This window comes from Pomacea canaliculata, linkage group LG8, assembly GCF_003073045.1.
Source record: "Pomacea canaliculata isolate SZHN2017 linkage group LG8, ASM307304v1, whole genome shotgun sequence".
Taxonomy (NCBI): domain Eukaryota; kingdom Metazoa; phylum Mollusca; class Gastropoda; order Architaenioglossa; family Ampullariidae; genus Pomacea; species Pomacea canaliculata.
In genome coordinates, this window is record NC_037597.1 from 21,147,004 (window position 1) to 21,167,262 (window position 20,259).

The 20,259-nt window shown below is 38.3% G+C and overlaps 2 protein-coding genes across 5 annotated transcripts; one reads left to right on the forward strand and one right to left on the reverse strand.

Moving 5' to 3' along the window:
• Positions 1–220: 220 nt before the first annotated feature.
• On the reverse strand, positions 221–8,076 carry LOC112570512 (zinc finger protein 830-like). Its single transcript, XM_025248974.1, has 9 exons — positions 7,924–8,076; positions 7,602–7,701; positions 7,069–7,174; positions 4,887–4,914; positions 4,530–4,675; positions 3,919–4,034; positions 2,214–2,291; positions 1,874–1,950; positions 221–670 (listed from the first exon to the last, which is right to left on the reverse strand). The coding sequence occupies exons 1-9, from the start codon at positions 8,037–8,039 to the stop codon at positions 517–519; spliced, it is 921 nt and encodes a 306-aa protein (XP_025104759.1). The 5' UTR covers positions 8,040–8,076; the 3' UTR covers positions 221–516.
• A 163-nt stretch (positions 8,077–8,239) lies between these two features.
• Positions 8,240–18,745, forward strand: LOC112570515 (F-box only protein 44-like). Of its 4 annotated transcripts, XM_025248983.1 has the most exons (7): positions 8,240–8,622; positions 12,046–12,075; positions 13,622–14,036; positions 15,893–15,991; positions 16,145–16,271; positions 16,686–16,815; positions 17,376–18,745. In XM_025248983.1, the coding sequence occupies exons 3-7, from the start codon at positions 13,658–13,660 to the stop codon at positions 17,517–17,519; spliced, it is 879 nt and encodes a 292-aa protein (XP_025104768.1). In that variant the 5' UTR covers positions 8,240–8,622; positions 12,046–12,075; positions 13,622–13,657; the 3' UTR covers positions 17,520–18,745. The 4 variants fall into 4 exon arrangements, with proteins under 4 accessions (XP_025104768.1, XP_025104767.1, XP_025104764.1 ...); XM_025248982.1 differs by lacking the exons at positions 8,240–8,622; positions 12,046–12,075 and adding an exon at positions 12,103–12,616; XM_025248979.1 differs by lacking the exons at positions 8,240–8,622; positions 12,046–12,075 and adding an exon at positions 12,104–12,804.
• Positions 18,746–20,259: the final 1,514 nt, after the last annotated feature.

The window sequence follows — 20,259 nt, forward strand, 5'->3', positions numbered from 1 at the left end:
AAGCTGTGATACATGGTGTACCACAATAAATTACTGCTCACATTTAGAAAATTTTAAACTTTTAACCACTGGAAATTTCTAGTTTCAGATAAATGCCTAACATGCAAATTGTTAGGTGCTACCTGAACAATATATAACTGCAGAAACATGCTAATTAAACACCAATCTGAACAACAGCTTGCATGGCACTTGTAAACATTAACACCAAATCTTGAAAATCTTTAGTTTTCAGTATCATACTTTATTCCATCTTACACACCTTTCACATATTCATTAAGACATGCTACATATGTTTAGTCCTTCCATGTAGAAGCATACTTCATCTGCTAACATTTTTTCAACTGTGTTCACAAATAAATTCAGGACCTGAAATTGGCTTGTCCAACAGTATTCTGTTAACATGGTGGGAAACTGCAGACTTCAGGAAGACCCACTCACATTGCCATCAGCATTTGTAGACTTCACAACATTACATCCATTTGAACAGATTCATCAACACTACTACTTCAAAATAAATTATTTCCAAGATTTTTTTGATCGCCAGTCTAGGAATTCACTAAGGTCATCTTCATCCAACTCTTCTTCGTCATCTTTATTACTGCCACCAGCAGACGTCTTGGAAATTGTCTCTTTTTTAATGTGCAAGTCTTCCACTTCTTTCCATCGCTGACTGCAAATCCAGCATTTAACTCAGATTAAAATATGGCCCTGAACACCATAAAGATCATTGTAGATTACAATGGTAGACAAAGATGCTCTCTTAAAATGCGCTATTTATATTTTAAGGCATGATTGCTGAAAAATCATGCAATAAAGCACAATTTTTTAAAATAAATAATAATGAGTACTTGTAACATGCATCATGACCAAATAGATCCCACTCTTTGCACAGACCAGTCATGATGAATGAATATTAGATAACAGCCAGTGAACGGTGAAATACGCATAGTCACACTGAACAACATAAAGATGAAGTAAAAGAGTAGACCGTAAAGCAATAGATGAAGGTTTGAAGGGATATAGATACTGTAAAGTTAACATGACAATATTGCAAAAGGATAGTAACACAGGGATAGTACTTAGTGAACAAATATGTTCTCAGAGAACGTCTGAATGTACTCTTCTATGATGTGGAAGAGAGTTCTACTGCTGACCAGCACAGAGGGAGAACGTCCACTGTCCGTATGTGACTATCTTTGTGAGAAGGAAGGATAGAATGTTCGAGTCTGATAAGGAGTGAAGGTTTCGAGTAGGACTGTGGAAAGAAAAGATTTCAGTAGAACAGGTGAAAGGGGCCTTCAAAGAATCCATAGAGTTGAGAGCTTGTAGTCTATTCTAGCTTTAACTGGTAGCCAAAGAAGAGAGTAAAGAAGTGAGTCCTTAAAACGAGACAAGCAACTGAGTTCTGGACTTTCTGAAGCTTGTGGATGAGGTACTGTGGACAGCCAGCAAAGAAGAGAGTTGCAGTAGTCTAATTTAGACAGAAAAAATAAGCAGATGAGAATTTTGTTGGTTGGGTTGGACAGTACGGTGAATGGAGCTGATCTGGAGTTCATAATATGCAGCGCGACAAATGTAAAAAACATGCCAATCAAGAGACATCTCAGCAGACACTATATAACCTAAGTTATGTGCTGAAGTTACAAAAGGAATTGACTCTGCCATGACCATACTGTTCTATGTAAGACAACATTGTTCCAACACCAAAAGTTGAATCAACCCAGACCATGTCTAAATAAATGCCCAAGCAGGCACATGTTTCAGTGCTTTCAATGACGTATTTTTCACATTTTGATTTTATGAAGACTAAAAAAATACCCAGTTTGACTATTGAAACTAGTAGAATAACAAACGCCAAGTGAAAAGTACTTACATCTGATCATCAATTTCATCTAGATTGCGTTCGACAGTAGCTTGCTCGTTGTCTTCCTCCATGATGGCCTCTGAGACCTGAGAAAAAAAGCAAGCAAGCTGTCTCTTGGCTTATAAACGTCAAAACTCTTTGAAAAGACATGTCTCTGAAGACCCAAAATTTAACAGAGTACAAGGAACAACAAACTACCAGTGTGTTATCAAACTGACACTATCTGTAGCAAAGATCTGCAGTGGTTTCAGTCTGACTACTTTGACTTCAAGTACATCAATGCTCCTCCAAAAAATAAAGAAAATGTGGTGGAACTCTACTTTTCTTATTATATTGTAAATCAACTTACATGTGATTCCTCTTTCATGGAGCGCTGAAATAACTCCCACTCTTCATCCATTTTGTCTTTATACTCAACCTGCCGCACCTGAAATTCATCAAGAGGCATGATATAAAACAATCATAGGAGTGTAAGAGAGAAAGGACAACAGGATGGACTAGTTATAGTAGGTATTTCCAAAAGAGATATGTTTTAAGTCCAGATCAGAAGGTATGTACTGACTTCACTGTGAGGAGAGAAACAGGCCATTCCAAATACTGGGACCGGACAAGAAGAAAGAGTTATGGCCAAACAACTCCAGTCTGACACGTGGAATGGACTGAAATCCAGCATGGGTCAAACGAACTGAACTGCAAGGCTGGTATGGCAACACAAGCTCAGACAGACAGACTGGGGCAAGGTCATGAACAAAATAAACAGACTGTGGACTGTGAAGTTGGCAAGCTGGGCCAGGAGCTGAGCAACATCGGCATACATATGATACTGCAAGCCAATGTGGCGGATCACAGAGCAAAGTGGCTGGACAAACGCTGTAAACAATAGAGACCCGAGGACCTAACCCCGAGGCACTCCATAAAGCACAGCAGCTGTGGACACTAATGGACTGGGTGTGATCACACAGGTAGGAGTGGAACAAACTAGGACTGTGTCAGAGAAGCCGAAAGTAGTGTGGAAGCCACTTGAGGAGAATGTGGTGACCTGAAGAGTCAAAAGCAGTGGACAGGACTGATATCTGACCTTGGTCACAAGCAGATAAGTCATTCACCACCCAGACCAGAGCAGTCTCAGTCAAGTGGCAGGCCGACTGAAATGACTCCCAGAGACTATACGTGTTAAAATGTTGTAGCAACTGATGAAAGATGACTTTCTCCAGGATCTTGGATAAGAAAGGAAGGTTAGAGACTGGGTGGAAGTTCTTTAGGTCATCAGGGTTGAGGGTTGGAGTGACAGTGGTATGTTTGAAAGAGGGAGGAACACAGTCCATAGAAAGGGAATGACTGACGTCTGTGATAACCGGATTCAATGTGCCAAGGCACTCAAACAAGATGGTAGTCAGAATAGGATTCAGTACAGAAGATTTCTTTGGCAAGTAAATGATAATGTCTCTGACATGATTCTCAGTTACTGGCACAAAATCTGCAAAGGGTACTCCAGCAAAGTTGAAGAAGCTTGGACTAGTTGATGAGTGGTCAAGGCTCACCCTGATGGTGTTGACTTATTCCAGGAAAAAAATGCATAGAATGCATCTGGCAGCTGTGTGGATGGGATTGTGCATAGCAAGGGTGATGAAGTGCTGGTTTTGCAAATGATGTCACCAGCTATTTGAAACAGTTATCTGCTTGAAGAAGAATGCTCCAGTTTCTGATTGGTGTTAAGTTGTTTTTGCGGTTGAGAACAGGTGCTTTGTTCTCTCCCTTCGTCTAAGGTGTACTGATAAGCCATTTTTTTTAATATATTAATATATAGACATATATTTAATATATATAAACTTAAGAAAGGGAAGCAGTGATAGTTTTAGGATATAAATATCTTCATCTTCAGCTGGATGCACTGTTCAAACACAATATACATTACCAAAAACATGCAAATATGTGCTGGCTATTTTTGTTTTTTAACTCTTCATATCCTTAATTTTAAACCTCTAACTTATGTGTCAAAGTCTGAAATGATGTCAGAATAGTCTTTATAATTATTTATATTTATCATCTACTACCTTGGCATCCATTCTTGGATCATCAAAGAAGCCCTCAGGCAAAACTTCTGCCATTGCTAAAGGTTTATCTGTTTCTTGTTTTTCAGCCTCTTCCTTGAAAGATGCATCGAAAAAGTCTGTAGTGCAGAAATAAGAAAAAGATTAAACAAGAAAAAAAAACAAAAAACAATCATCAAATATTTGCACAAGTGAAACCTAACAACTGATTTCAAGATGCTTCACAGTGATGTCAGCAAGTCCACTGTACTCAGATCATATATGAAAGTCAAAAATAAGGGAATGCACTGCATTACTAAGGGTAGCGGATGATGCTGTAAAATGATGCAATGCTCATGCTGTGACATGAAGACTTAAGTGGAAAGTGAGCGCTTTTGCAAACGAGCAGTTGGGCATTGATAAAATAAAAGTTTGTGTAAAATCAATAGAGGACTAATTAGCATCTCTAGCAATTTAAACATCACTTTGCTGACACACGATGACTGTCAGCCACAGACCACCTGACTTATGGGTGCGGCCTACAAGTGGTCCAGACCACACTTTGAGAACCACTGTTATAAAGTATTAGAGATAAAATAAACATGTATTACGACAGCCTTCACTGACAGAATTACCTGCTGGCAAAATTCCAGTCATATTCTTTCCACTGCTGTTATCAGCTGATGCTTCTGGTACTTTCTCATTTTTTTCTGTTTCATCATTGTCATCACTGTCATCTGACGATGATGAGTATGTGGCCAGGAATGTGGCTTTTAAGGTTCTGTTGTACATCACACAAATCCAGATTTTAAAATTTGAAAGTTAAAATATTTGCAATCCTTTTTTAGTAGTATGAACATATGACTTACTCTAGCCCAAATGAAGGAACAACAGCCTAAACAAAGTTACATTCTCTCTTATACATGCACAAGTAGAGCCTTTCTTTCTCTCGCTAAAGTAAAAAGATTCTTTCTACTATTATCATTACATACCCTGTTTGTGCAGCACTGCCATTTGTATCTGGGAGAGAAAAACATCAAAGGCTATATACTTTCTCTTCTCGACTACACTTGGTTTTGTAATTAATGTAATATTTTTCAATTCATGGATATCACTTCAGTAACTACTTATCAATTTCATCCCATGTCATTTAACTGTGCATTTATTTAGATGATGTTTCCTCAAAATATGCTAGTAACGGTAAGGTAACATTTTGTAACAAGTAAATCTGATCAACTATAAACAGTATCTTCATATTTACTAACTGTCCCAAACCAAGATAAACAAACAGCTAAACAACGGGTTTAAGAACAGTGATGTGCCAGTGAAAGACGTGAACGGTAATGTCGTCGAAGGAGAGGCAGGAAAACTACAGCGCTGGAGGGAGCATTTTGAGTCAGTTCTGAACAGACCAGATCCCCCTCAGCTTGCAGACATCCAGCCAGCAGCTATAGACCTTGACATCTGCACAGACCCACCAAGCCTGGAAGAAGTGACAGCAGCAGTCAAGACAATGAAGAGCGGCAAAGCACCAGGGGCAGATGGAATAACAGCAGAGATGTTGAAAGCAGATATAAATGTGACAGCTCCAAGCTGACTGAAATCTTCAGGCAAATTTGGGAATCAGGGCAGGTCCTGTTGCGTGGAAGACAGGGCTCATCTTCAAGTTACCCAAGAAAGGAGATCTTGGAGACTGCAATAATTGGAGGGGCATAACACTTCTTTCCCTCACCAGCAAGGTCTTCAGCAAGATTGTTTTGTCAAGACTGACGGCAACTCTTGAGAAAGACCTCCGACCACAGCAAGCAGGATTTCGCCCTGGGCGATCCTGCTCCGAACACATCTTCATTCTGCGACAGATTCTGGAGCAGAGCAACGAATGGAACACACCGCTGTACATCAATTTCATAGACCTGGAGAAGGCTTTTGACAGCATCCACCGCGAGTCCTTATGGAAGATCCTGAGGCATTACGGAGTCCCTGCAAAACTTGTTCAGGTCATTGCAATGCTGTACAGCGATTTCAAATCCCAGGTTGTCTGTGACACAGAGCTCACAGACCCCTTCAACGTCAGTACTGGGGTGAAGCAGGGCTGCATTCTGTCGCCGTTCCTCTTCATCCTGGCCATGGACTGGATCATGAAGACTTCCACCGACAGCGAGAGGAGAGGGCTCAGATGGACCATGACTATGACAGCAACAACAGCACTGGAAGACTTGGACTTTGCTGATGACATTGCCCTGCTGTCACACCGCCACCAAGACATGCAGGAAAAAACAAAGGCCTTCTCAGAAACAGCTGGAAACCTTGGCTTGAAGGTCAGCACAAAAAAGACTAACAGTATGAGAGTGAACGCCAGAGTCCAAGACAGCATCAAACTAAATGGAGAAGAGATTGAGGAAGTTGACAGTTTCACCTATCTTGGGTCCAAAATGTCAAACACTGGGGATGCGGAGGTGGAGATTCGAGCCCGACTGGCGAAAGCCAGTCAGGCTTTGCCTCACTCAGGAGCACATGGAAGGCAAAAAACATCAGCCAGAAGATCAAGCTGAGAATCTTCAAGTCAAATGTGATCAGCACCTCCTTTACGGATCAGAATCTTGGAAGATGACCAAAACCATCAGTAACAAGCTTGACGTCTTCCAAAACAGATGCCTCAGGCGCATACTTAACATCTTTTGGCCAAACACCATCACCAACGAAGAACTCCACCGAAGAAGTGAAACCGAGTCCATCACCACGCAGGTTCAACGAAGGCGTTGGCGATGGATTGGACATGTGCTCCGCCAGCAGACAGCAGACCTTTCCAGAGTCGCCCTACGATGGACTCCAGACGGCCGAAGAAAACGAGGCCGCCCAAAGGAAACTTGGAGAAGAACAGTGGAAAGGGAGATGAAAGGAAAGGGCTGGACATGGGGTCACCTAGAGCGTGTTTCAGCCGATCGACATCGGTGGCGGACTCTGGTTGAGGCCTTATGTGCAACCTGATGCACAAAGAGGAATAGATAGATAGATAGTCCCAAACCAAACACGTTCACTTGGTGGGAAAAAGAAACTAAATATAAAATTAAAGGATTAGGGTGGACTTTCAAACTGACAGAATATGTTTTTAATGCAAGCAAGTTTATTTTTTAATAACATCATTTGCAATGTGAAGGTTCTGTCAAAATATACCTTTTATTTTCTTTGACGACTGCTCTTGAATTTCTGCATGTTTTCTTTTGATACCCACTAAATCGGTTGGTTTGACAGGACCTGGGGTGTTTAAAGCCAGATATCGCTGTAGATGACAAGTAAGACATACTTTCACTTTATATTGTAATGTGTGCCATGTAATGTCATTGGTCATTATAAAGGGTTAAATAATTATGGTAATAAGGTAACATATAACATGCTGTCCTTGCACTCTTAGTTTAGATTTTAGTTCAGATGCAATTCATCAACAGCCTTAGGACAAAAGCTATATAATGAATCATAGTTATATAACATCAGGCACAGCTTTACATGTAACCTCACTATCAGAGTGTGTTGACTGCTTTGCACAGTAGACACCCTATCCCTAAACCCTATGCCCATTGAATTTTGCCCAGCTTCAAACCAGGCATTCACATTAATTGGATAAGTCCTCACTGCTGGCCATGGCAACACATTTTTTAGGAAAAAATCTTGTCGATGTAAGACATAGTTTTTATTCATCAACAGCATACCTCTTTGTGTTGCTTGCTTTGGATATGTGCCACCCACAAATTGTCATTCTTGATGACATTATTGCAGACTGTGCAAACCAGTTGACTGAGGCTATTGTATCTGGAAGTACAGAAATTAACGCATCAAAACATTGAGAAATGCTACTTTCTCGACTGCTATGAAATATTTATTATTTGGAGAGGTGGACATAGTAGTAGTAAAAAGAGACTGGCTTTGATTGCCTAAGCTCTTCGAATGAGTGGCGTACGTTTTGTTTGACAACATCAGGTCCGTAACCAAGGATTAGTAAAATATATGAAAATGGCGATAAGAGAAAATCACTTTGCCAATGGATGGTCAATTTTCTTTGCTGTCGTATGCACGGAATATTGCTTTTCTTTCATCAATCGCCGCAACTGATCTTGCGACACAATTTTCTTCGGTTTGGAGGACGCCATGTTTAAGAAGTATCGTACTGAGATTTAGTTCCCTTCACGATGTTTTCCCTTAAGATGATCTATGTAAAATAAAACAAGATATTTATCATTCTAATTAAATTTTAACTAAATTCTTAAGTAACAAGTCTGGATACTTCTAATATTTTTGCGAAAGTAAACTTTAATAACTTCACCTTTCACTTCTTTCTTTCTTAGGGGCCAGTCGAGTCGACCATTTAGCCTGTCACCAATACAGTGAAGGTTGGCTGCCCAGAGTTCATTTCTCGTCTCGGGCACGCTCTTTCTCTGCACGTGGCATCTGTTTACAGGGCTGGCTGGCTGCCTTTGCCGTAATATAGCCTCAGTTGCTGGCACGGCGTAAAACACCAATTTCTCCCCCCTCCCTCGAGTCGACCATTTGCCGATTCAACCAACAAGCGAGTCGATTCACAAAACAGCGCTTTAAAAAAAAAATCACAATGAGAGAGAGAGAGAACGTTTGTAAGCTTTCTGCGAATTTTTGACAGTGTGTGTGTATCATTGGTTATTACGACCCAAAACCCCCTCAACACAAACATAACAATCTGGACCCAGAGTCAGATCAATGGGTCGTTTTCACTCACGTGATACACATGTTAGCAACGAGGCGCTGTCCGCCATCTTCCTTCCCTAACGCTTCGCGTTTCTTCAGCGGCTCTATATCGGCTTGTGTCACGACACCGCTAGCGTCTCTCGAGCACACTAGCGGAGTCGGACAATTGCGTGCTCTTTCACTCAAATAAACAAAACGATTTTGCCTATACGAGTCTGCCTGTTTATTAATAAAAAAAAATAATAAATAAATAAAAAACCCTATGAAAACACAGTCACTATAACAATGGCTCTTCCTTTCGTCAAACACATTTACCAAGTCCACCGAACTCCTTGCACACTATTAAAACTCACTGTCTTGGCAATGTCTCCTCTAACACAATCACACAAATCCCTGTATCTATTACTATTCAAACTCACTCTCTTGGCAATGGTTCTTCTAACACAATCACATATCTCCACTGAATCTTCTACACATTATGAAGCACACTGTCTTGGCAATGGCTCTTCTAGCACAATCACAAAAATCCACGGAATCTACTATTAAAACTCACTGTCCTGGCAATCACACTTCGACTAACACAACCTCCAAACTAAAATGTACTCGATCTCTTACACACTAGTGAGACACACTGTCTAGCAAATGGCTCTCTACTCTTAAACAAGCGTCCACCTCTCTCCGAATCCTTTTCTCTTCTCCCTATTAAAACACACTGTCCCGGCAGTGGCTTCTCCCTTCAATAAGAAACACAATCCTCCTCCCTTCATTAAGTGTCCAGTTTCACCTCCTCTCACTCACTGCTTGCTACCCAATCTCCAGTCACACCTTTCTTTCTTTCTTCTTTAACATCAAACAAGAACTTTTGCACATTCAAATGCATATTTATTAATTCTTTTCAGAAAATTTTTGTGTCTGCTGACAGAACATAACATAAAAAAAATCATTACAGGGTAAGAAGGAACATATCAAAATCCCAATCTAAATAACATCACTGATATGGATTACTAAGAAGAACTATTGGTTAGGTAATCTAAAATCCACAAAGAAGCTCTGGCATCAATATTGCTCTGAATTAGCTTCTGAGGAAGCAAACGGCATTTGCATTCAAATGACAATAACATTTGATTCAATTATACATGTTTGAGTATCCTGTTAATAAGCAAAAATTATTAACAATATTCTGTCAACAGCAAATATTTTGATCAACATCATACAAAGCATGACATCTCCAGCAAAGAACAAATTCTATATTGTTCACAGTTTCACAGCAATTTACCAAGTAACTTATCTGATCAGTTGGATATCGTCATGCTATTATAAATAAAGTGCGAAAGAAAAAGAACTACAGTAAGGTAATTGTGCATTTTATATCTGAGAATAACTTCTATGGTAATGTAAAGATATACAGATTGCAAGCATGCATTCTGAAAATAAATGCTGATTTCAAACTAAAAAATTGCACTATAGCTACTCAATAGGCACTATGGATTTATGTAAATTTACAATGCAGCAACAAAGCTGAACTATTTTGTCTATGACTGGATTATCATCATCAGGCTTTGTTGCCATCAGGTCAATAGGCACTTTAGACTGCAAAATTCCAAACTTTCTGCGAACAAAGCCTATAACTCTCTCAACATGAATTCGTACAGAGGCTATTTTTCTCGAATTTTCAACTTGTAGTGGGTGAAGTTGCTTTTCCCATGGGTAAAATCTGGAATTATTAATTTAGCTTGATAAAAAAGAACTTCATCTTCAATGTTGAAACCTCTGTCGGCCATAATTACATCTCCTGGTAACAAGTTGGACAACAAAGAAGTATTTTCAATGATGTGTTTGTCTGAAGCCCTGCCACCAAATGCATCTGAAATGTAGCTGATTGAACCTTGTGGTGTGATCCCAATCAGATATTTGGCAGAATGATATTTTTTATAGTTGGAATAAACTTGTATCTGATTGGTTTGGCCCGAGGGTTTCTGTGCTTCAAGTTCAAAACAGTCAACAATAACAGCAACTTTATCTTTAAAGTTTTCTCTAAAGCACATAGGCATAGACAGTTTCCGAGCTTCTCTTGAAGGCCAGTGCAACAAAAAAGACAACCGTGCTACAAGTACATCAAGAGTTCTATGAAAACTCCTTTGCACAGTTGACACGGATACTTTCAGCTGATACCCTATATCCTGGAATTGGTAGTTCAGTCTGATCTTAATTAAACACAGCTAAAACTCTTGCTCTTTGGACAGTGACTGTGTTTGATTAGACATGTATGGCTCTACCGTTCTGAAAATAAGGTCCATTACTGCCAATGAAGGAAGTCCTGTGTAGAATGGAACTTTAGCTTCATCTTCAACATACACCTGTCTTTCATAAATAGAACAATGTTGTCTGTTTTTAACTGAATCAAGAAGTCTGGTCTCAGAGTCCTGCATGATTGCATCTATATTTAGTCCAGTCAAATCTGTTTGACTTTGAGTGTTCTGATCATTTGAACATGAATCTTCTATGTCACCATGTAAACTTTCTTCGCAAGCACTTGAGCAACCAAAATCACTTTCACATAATTTTTCTTCCTGGCTTGTCTCACTGCTGATTGATTTTCGCTTCTTGCTTGCAGTATGTAGAGTAGGGACAGATGCATTACTTCTTTTGCGAGACACAAGCCTCAAATACCTGTTTTTCGAAGTCTCAGCTTCTGAGCAAGTACTTGATCGCTCATGTCCCAAGTGTAGAGTGGGAAGCCACAAAGGGCTGTTCCGGAAATTCACATATGCTGGCTTTCCTAGACACAAGAATAAAACAACCCATAAATTACATCTTTGTGATATTAACTACCAAAAAATAATAATAATCAGCACTGAAACAAAATAAACCAAATACACGTCTAAAAAGAAAAATAATGGAGTAGAAATAACATTTTTTATCCTCTCTCTCTATAGCTATAGTTTATTAGTCGTGGTCATGCATAATGAAAGTCTTGTTTTGATGTTCACTCAAATCACGTGAACTGTCACCAACCTATAATGAAGAAAATATTTATCACAATGTGTACAACATGCAGAACAATGTTAAATACTTTATCAATTTGGAAAGCGTCTGGTTTCTTACCGCCAACAAAGTGTTTCGAACAGATAACTATTTTGTTCCACTTCTCTTCTGTTGTAATATCCTCTCGGTAAAGCAGACGACGTCGTTCTTCTGTAAGTTTTCTTGTTTCGTCGCCTTGGTTCAAAATAATTTTGGGTATCTTATGAAAAGATACATCTAGAGGAACATTTCGTTTACTGCAGGGCTTGTTTCCGCATCCTTTTATACCGCAGACGACCATGATAACCGATCAGTTGCCAGCAAGCTTCCGTAACCACTGCTTTAAGAGGGGAGGAAAAATGGCCGCTGAAGCAGCTCGCAAAAACTGATGACGTCACGTGAAAACCACCCATTCCCATGAAACCGAAAGTGGTATCACAGGTGAGGCAAGTCCTATGCAGCGACACATACACACAAAATAAAAACAAGATCGACGTAAACAAATGTTGATACAAAAAACTAACATCGAAATTCTGTATGTGTGTGTAGTCGAATCACGATCTATGTTGGAAGGATTGTTTATGTTGCCTAATTTTATACCGATTGCCTCCCGTGATGAACGGGGTTCATCAAAAAGTTGTCTTCACGAATATCAGTTTCTTAACAAATAACAGGGGAAGAAAATCGTTCAGATGCGCGTCGAAGACCGGGTGCAGAGTTAATTAGTACGATAGAACGATCGCTTTGACTGTATGCTGAACTTCGCTGATCGTTGATTATGATTTCTATATCTGGTCACTAAGCTAAGAAAGTTCACAGTTTGTGTTCTTTGCCATTGTATGAGCTGCGTTGTCTGTCGGTTTCTTCCATGGACGTGTATGGATATTCGTGGTTTCTTCTAAGGTATTTATAATTGAAGCCAGAGGTTGGGTGTTTACTGATCGACTTCTTGGAGTTAGTCTTTCAGTTGATATTCCAAGAGGTAACCGTTTCCTTTTATAGTTTGCTTGTTTCCTGCATATGGATTATCTTGCTCAGTTTAACTACGGTTCAGAGTTTCAAGTTACAGGATTTTATCATAGGATTGGCGCAGAAAATGAGTCATCAGTAACAGGAATTCACAACCGTGTCTTTCGCAAATATTTTTGTTCATGTAGCTTAAGATTTCTGGTATGTATTATGTTTTTACATTGTTATTTACACTCTTTTGTACTCAGTATCATGTACTACCATGGTGCAAGGGATAGGAGTTTTTAAAGTAAATCATTGTTATGGATACACGTGCAGTCCATGGCTGGTGGGTTTTACAGTAGAAAATTTGAAAGGGGATAATGCAACATGGAGAAGGGCAGCTACAGGTATAAGAATAAGAGTAAAATTTACACCAGGCACTGAGTAGCCTTCCAGTCCAAATAGCTGAATCTTTCAGATGGCCCATGAACAATATACAAAGGGAGGTCCAAAAGTTTGAGGAATCACTTTTTAAGAAATAGCATTGGCTATTAATAGATTTGTCTTTTGAATCTTGTTCAAGAAATTCCCTGCATTTCATCATTTGAAATGGAGGCAGATATAATAGTAAAGGAGACACTGAATGAAATCATTTGTTTGAATGGATTGAAAAAAAAAATGGTCAACTTCCTGGAGGCCTCTGGCATCATCATTGATTCCGGTGACCTGATACCTAGTGACATGAGCTTTTGTCCAAAAATCATGCCCTCTTTGTTGAGAGAAGATCTTTCTTGACTGCAGTGAGGTCATCAAAACACACACTATTTACTCCACATCTCCATGTCTATTTGGTGAAGAGGGTTGGGCTCCACTTTTCACATGGTGACCAATTTAAGTTTGCTGGCCTGCTGTCCTTTAAGCTCAATAATCCTTTACATTTATTTAGGTTTTAAAGTATTGTTTCAAGCAGTACTAATGTGTGATATGAGAATATTACGGAAAATACTTCCTTTTACATTATTTTTCCTGCTTCCAGATATGATCCACTGCAGAGACTGAGTCAAAAGTTCTGATGGTAATGATGTCTTTCTTAAAATCACTTTTCTCTGTAAGCAATGATGCTGGACAGTTTGGATCAGATCAGGAAGTTGTAGAAGGGGGAAAACCATATAAAGCTGCAGCTGATGGTGTTTTTGATGTGGGTGCTCTGCCTGCTGAGTTACTTCTCTACATTCTGTCATGGGTACCTGCAGTGGATCTCGTGAAGATTTGTAGTCAAGTATGCAAACAATGGTGTGAAATCTCTAGAAGTACCAGCCTGTGGAAGATAAAATGTTTGAGAGAGAGAAAATACATACCACATCTCATGGGACCACCTCCTGAAGACTTTATGAAGTTCTACTTCCTCTCTCCTTACACTCGGAATCTCCTGCACAATGACCGGGCTTTAGGTAAATGGTGTTTATTTGTTGACTGGGGCTTTTAATCTATATATTACTGTGTCTTTCTTAGTCTTGTTTTAATTTTATGTCTTTATTCATATTCGCTTTCTGAACTTTAAAGGACAGGTCGGTGCAGAAATATTTTCTACTGATTGGGTAAAGCTTTGAGCAAAATGCTCCTTCACAAAATCTGGGTGAATACACTCCTTCAGTTTTAAGATACACATCTACAAATATACTACATGAGGAAAGAGGCTAGACTTGTGATGCTATGCTTGTAAATAGTGATGCCTAATTAACATAAGATCCCTGATGTCTTATTAGGTGAGGCCTTCAGAATGTACAATCTAGATGTGTTTGTAGATGTATTGCTCAAGAACAGAAGAGGTGTATTCACTTGATTTTGGGAAATGCAATTTTGCGCAGCTCAGACATTTTTTTTTTTTAGCATTCCAACAGTAGTTTTTTAAAGCATAAAATGTCATTCCTATGCTAAAACTATAAACTGTTTAATTGATCAATGACAATAAATTTGTCATACCAGTGCTAGCACTGAAAGGGCCATTCATCCAGTGTGAATGCAGTAAAAAGAAAATACTGGGGTTTGTGTTCAGATTTTAGGGTTAGGGTTAACACAGTATTGACTGTGCAAAGCACACAGCATATCAATAACTTTGCCCAGTGCTCTTTTGTCTGACTTTTGCTGAATGTGCCTCCAACTGGTCCGAGTAAGGCAAATATGTTCCTAATTAAATTAACACTTGTTTGCACTTAACATTTACTTTTCCTTGGCCATAGTCATTGTTCTTTTCTATTCAGTTGTGAAGAACTACAAAACTATTTTCTCTTTAACACTCTTTGATCATGTTTTAAATCTATTAGCATTCTTTTAAGGTTTTGCCTTGTAAAAGAATTTTCTGATTTTTAACATATGCAATAGATTAAACAAAACTTAGAGACAGGACATAATTCTGTTTGTTTGAAATCATGATGGAAATGATGGGTATTTTCTTGTTTTGTATTTATGGTTTCGTTTTCCTACAATTTTTGAGGGGACAAAAGGGATGAGTGGACTGTACTGTTTAAACTTATATTTTACTTTTTTCCCTGAGACATGCCAAGCACAAATGTACTTTATTTATCTGCACATTAGAATATAATAAGAATAATAAGAATTTGTTTATTGGCCAATTGACACTGCACTTGGAATATGACTTGATGATGGATGAGACAAAAAACAAAACCACTTGTACCTGTTATTGTTGTTTAAGTATGATAAGCTGCCAAAAAGAAAACTTTAATAATCTGAAAGTGTGTGTAAACAAGTGCAGAGTTACATAAAAAAAAATAGTTATACTGTAACTTACAGCATTGAAGGAGCTGGCTCTATGATTTTCTGCAACTTGCTTTGCCCATCATTAGCAACTTTCTAGTTAACTTTTTACAAAAATTTAAAACCATGTTATTTCACAAATACATCAAATATACACTTAAGTAGAACAGATTAGTAATAAAACTGGAAGCTGCAGAACTACTTATCCTTTTGGAACATTGCAAGTTTGGATTTTTTTTCTGTTATGTAGTGTTAAATAAAAACATAACATTGAAGGAGCCGGCCACAAAAAAGTCTCTGAGCTTTTGTTTTCACTTGCCTTCACTAACAATGAGTGACTTTCCCCAGATTTTTTTAAATGGTATGTCAGATTTTGCTTCAGACGTCTTTTCAGTTAAGATGTACATTTGAGTCTGATGCTGTAATAATGAAATACCTCCAAGACTTGCAGCTAGGTTTGTGAAATCTGTAAACAAAGAGGTAGAGATACTGTTAAATATTAAGTATTAGTATGAATTTTTCTTGTCTGCAGAAGAGTTTAAATACTGGAGAAGGACAGATAGAAATCACCTAATAGTTGAAGATTCACCAGAAGGTTCCAAACCCATCCAGAATTACATACAGATAAATGGTATGTATTGCTTCTCATAAGCACAAAACACTATCAGACCTGAAAAATAATTTTTTGTAAGACATTACCTTACAATTGTTTCCATGATTTCCTGATTAGTAAAATGATTGTATTCTAAATCATGATTTTTGTGTGTGTGTGTGTTGTTTTCAGGTCCTGTGAAGAACTGGGTTACATCATATGTGAAAAGCTCAATAGAACAAGTAGTCAGTCTGTTGGAAGAAGGATGTTTAAGAGAACTCTTAGATGATGTGAAGCCAGATATCTATATTTCAGTCTGGTATGTGCCTTTAGGTATAATCTTTATAAGAAAGTCTCTTTGGAAAGACTTTTTTTGTGAAGTTGTCCATTTTATGCTATTATATATATATTATTTTTTACACAGGCTTCATACATCCGTTGTACAGTTGAAGTCGTACTTTTTAAGATTAAGGATTTTTGGTCACAGCTTGCTGACACAATATAGCATCTGTATGAAGCAATATGGCTTTGTTTGTTTTGCTGATGTCTAAAGACTTGATCATGGTGACTTGGCAGAAGTAGGACAGTGTTTTCCAGTTTTCTGTTTTGTTCATGCGTATCCTTAACATATCAGTTTATTGCTCTTTTGACTGTTTAATCAATTGTTTTCTTTTGTATTAATATCCTCAGTCTGCCAGTGCTGTCTGAGATGATCTTTGACCTTGTTTTGCAGGTGTGCTGCTCGCTGGGACTGTGGAAGCATTTTTTTCTTCACTGCACAGCTGCTGAATGATGAGAAAAATGTTCTAGCTGAATTCTCTGAGGAAAAGAATCTCAGCACCTTACGTGAAGACTGGCACAAGGTAAGATTGGCTGAAGGCTTTTTATTCATATATCTGTAGATATTGCCCTGACAGTCCACAAAAACTGTTCAGGAATGAATGGGAGCATAGGTGATCTACAGAACTGAATGAAAACACTCATCTGCTCAGCAAACAGCAGCAGAGGAAGCTTAGAAAAACAAATAACAACATGCATAGGATCAGATTTTCCTTTTCTGTCTAAAATTGATCAGGTAAGTTGTGTGTTTAGAAGAGCACATAACATGCATGTAAGAGCATTGTATAAGTGCTGTTGATTGCTGCATTTCACATTCTGAAGACCTGACCATCATACGGAAATCTCTGACAAATATTGCATTAAAGCATCTTATTAAGCTGATGCTCATTTCATTGTGCTGCTTCGCTTGCTTGTTGTTTTTCTAAATTTGTTAAAAATGTGTAGATTAGAAACATAATACTAATATCAACTTTCTGCCACACATGTGTTGCAAGTGTGCAAGGATTTTCACTTACAACATAAAAGTAAAATGTTTTGTATCTATGAGTGAGCATTTTGTGCAGACATTTTGCTTATTTTGCAGGTGGAACACACATTCAAAGATTACCCACCAGGTATTCGCTACGTAAGGGTAAATATGGCAGGTGTGGACACACAGTTCTGGGCTGGACATTATGGGTCAAAGTTTACTCTTCCATGTGTGAAATTTGTCTTCCAGAAAAATTAGAGCGATTGAAGAGCAAGAAAAGTGTGACACAAACAGCACAAGAAAGCTAAAGAATGTGTTTACCCAATAGCAGGAGAGCACAAGGAATGCTAAGGACAGCTTTCTGTTAAGCGGTGACATCATTTTGGACGGGAGGGGGTCGGGGAACAAAGACTACTGGCTTGGATGTACAGACTGTATAGGTTGTATTGGTATAGGCTGCACAACAGCCCTAGTGAACATCTTTGTTCTGTCATGCATACCCACTTTTACGCATTTGCACCCTTACTACAGCCTTCATATTCTACTTTGTCTTCGCTTGTAGTAATATACTTCCATAAACAGTTCCATTCCATAATGGTAGTCACTTGAGGAGAATAGATGGATTGCCTTATTAAAGAGAAAAGAGCCATTGGCTCAGCAGGCTGAGTCTTGACTTGAAGCAAAAGCAGGATATCTATCTGCTTCGAAGTTCTTGTCTGAAAGATGAATGAACATAACATTTTCTTTCAACAGCGAATCTGCAGCGATTATCGACAAAACATATTAGGTAGCATGCAATTAAAGTAAAAGCATAGTCTAATTATATTTTTTCGGTTCAAGGTCTAAGAATGATTAATATGCTCTCAAGACTTTATCCACCAAAAATAATTTCTTGAATGAGACTAAAGAAGTTATAAAGAGGTCAGTTGAAGGCACAGCTGTTGCTTCTTCTGTGAGATGCTGGCTGATAGCAATATATTTGATGACAAAAGACTGCATAATTCTGGGATTTGAATTAAATTTAAGTAAACGTACTCAGCAATTGTTCAACGTTCATGATGTATGTGATATATTGTCTAGTGATAACAGTTTGGATGGGGTGACATTTTTTTGGCCTTATATCTCAGTAAAGCTCAGTGCCTGCTATTATTTTCCTGGTAAATACACCCTAAAACCCCTCATTTCCAAGATGCACAGAGATGTGGTGGTTTCAGCGATGTGTTAATTAGGTGCATCTGTGTAGTGACGAGTTTGACCTTTTTCAGTGCATGGTGATTTTTGTTGACATGTATGTTGAGAAAAAATGATTATGTGCCCAAATTTTGAGAAATAGCATCTTGCACTGGGGTTCATCCAATCATTAGTGAAAGACCATTGCTAATATATTACTGTATGAATTAATGCTATTTTGTGATATTCATATACATATGATGTTAGACATGTTCATTACTAAACTACTTATTAATACAATATTTTCTGAGAAAGTTTAGTCTGGAAAGTCTTTTACTTGGAAAAGCTTAAGGGAGGTCCCACCTTGGGGTTTGGTTCGTTGGCACAGGGGCATGTCTACACATTGGGCCTGCTTGTCGCACAGTTGGGGACCAAACCTCTGAGCCCATGCAAGTTTACCTTGGAGTTTTATTGTCCAGTTTCTACCGGTAAAACTACTTCAGTATGTAACTAAGTAAACTAACGTTATGGTGTTGTGATAGCAACTTTCTCCAACACAGAGGCAAGAACTAGTCAGCAAGTGTTTGACCCTTTTAATTCACGGGCTTGAACAATGGCAATGGCTGCGTCACGTATGAGGCCTGAAAATGATTTTAAAATGTTTTTTAAATCTTGCAAAAAGTACTAATGTAAGCTATGGCGCTAAACATATCAGGGTCGTACACATCGACTCCAAGACTATTGCAACAAGAAGTGTTATAATGAAGATGATACAATAATCAATGTGTGATTTATGTAGCACATAATCATGCTCAAAAAGGAGCATGCTCTTAGCGCGCTTGAGGCACATAAGAGTCGTGGACAGCATAGGAAGGACAGAAGGAAAAACAACTGGGCAACAAGAGGAATTAGGGCACAGTGATGATTTCTAATACCAGCCATTGTATTTCACGTTATTATGACAAATTATTACCTGCAAATCTGTATTAGTTGTCAGAACAATTTTTCCAGGATGCTCATGTAACATTTATCTCGGGACAGGTAGCAACAATGTGATTGGATATGGCATGTTTTGTCTGACGAGTCACAATCTTCCCCACCTCCACCACCACCACCAGAAGAACAGCCGAGATTCCAAAACCATACAGCTATATTTGGCTTGGAGGACCCATGTTTAAAGATTCCTACCAATGATAATTTTGTTTAAAAATAATTTCTTTAATATGTTGAAATATTTTCAACCTACTTAAACATTACTTGCTTAGTCGCTTTCTCACATTTAGTTAAAAAAAAAAATCTCTCGTAAACTAAGACAGGATCCTGAGCAAAGATATTGAAGAGATATTTCTTCTGCTTGAAAATGGTTCATTTATATTTCTTATAGTAACATCATATTTCATACAGGAAGTGTGTAGAGATTGGCTGTTTAAAATCTGTAGGTACCAAAGAAAGATTGCCTCAATTGTAGGCTGATGTTTATGATTTCCATTATCCATTATAATAAACACCACTTATGTTTTTATATGAGCATAAATCACCTTTTTTTCCAAGGTCCCTTTAGAATTCATGCTATGGGTTGGTTCGTTGCTTCCTACTTACAGTATTTAGTCTTTTTCTTCTCGATACTTCATATAGTTTTATTGCTATAGGCAGAAAAAAGTACAAAGTGTCTCTATAAAAAAAAAATCAAAGAATGGTGGAACAGTTTCTGTTGACAGTGGATTTAAGAGCAGGAAGTTTCAAGAAGACAGACAGCTACAGGTCTGAGAAAAATGGTTACAACAGGCACTAAATAACTTCCTTGTTCCATTAGCTAAAGTCATCAAAT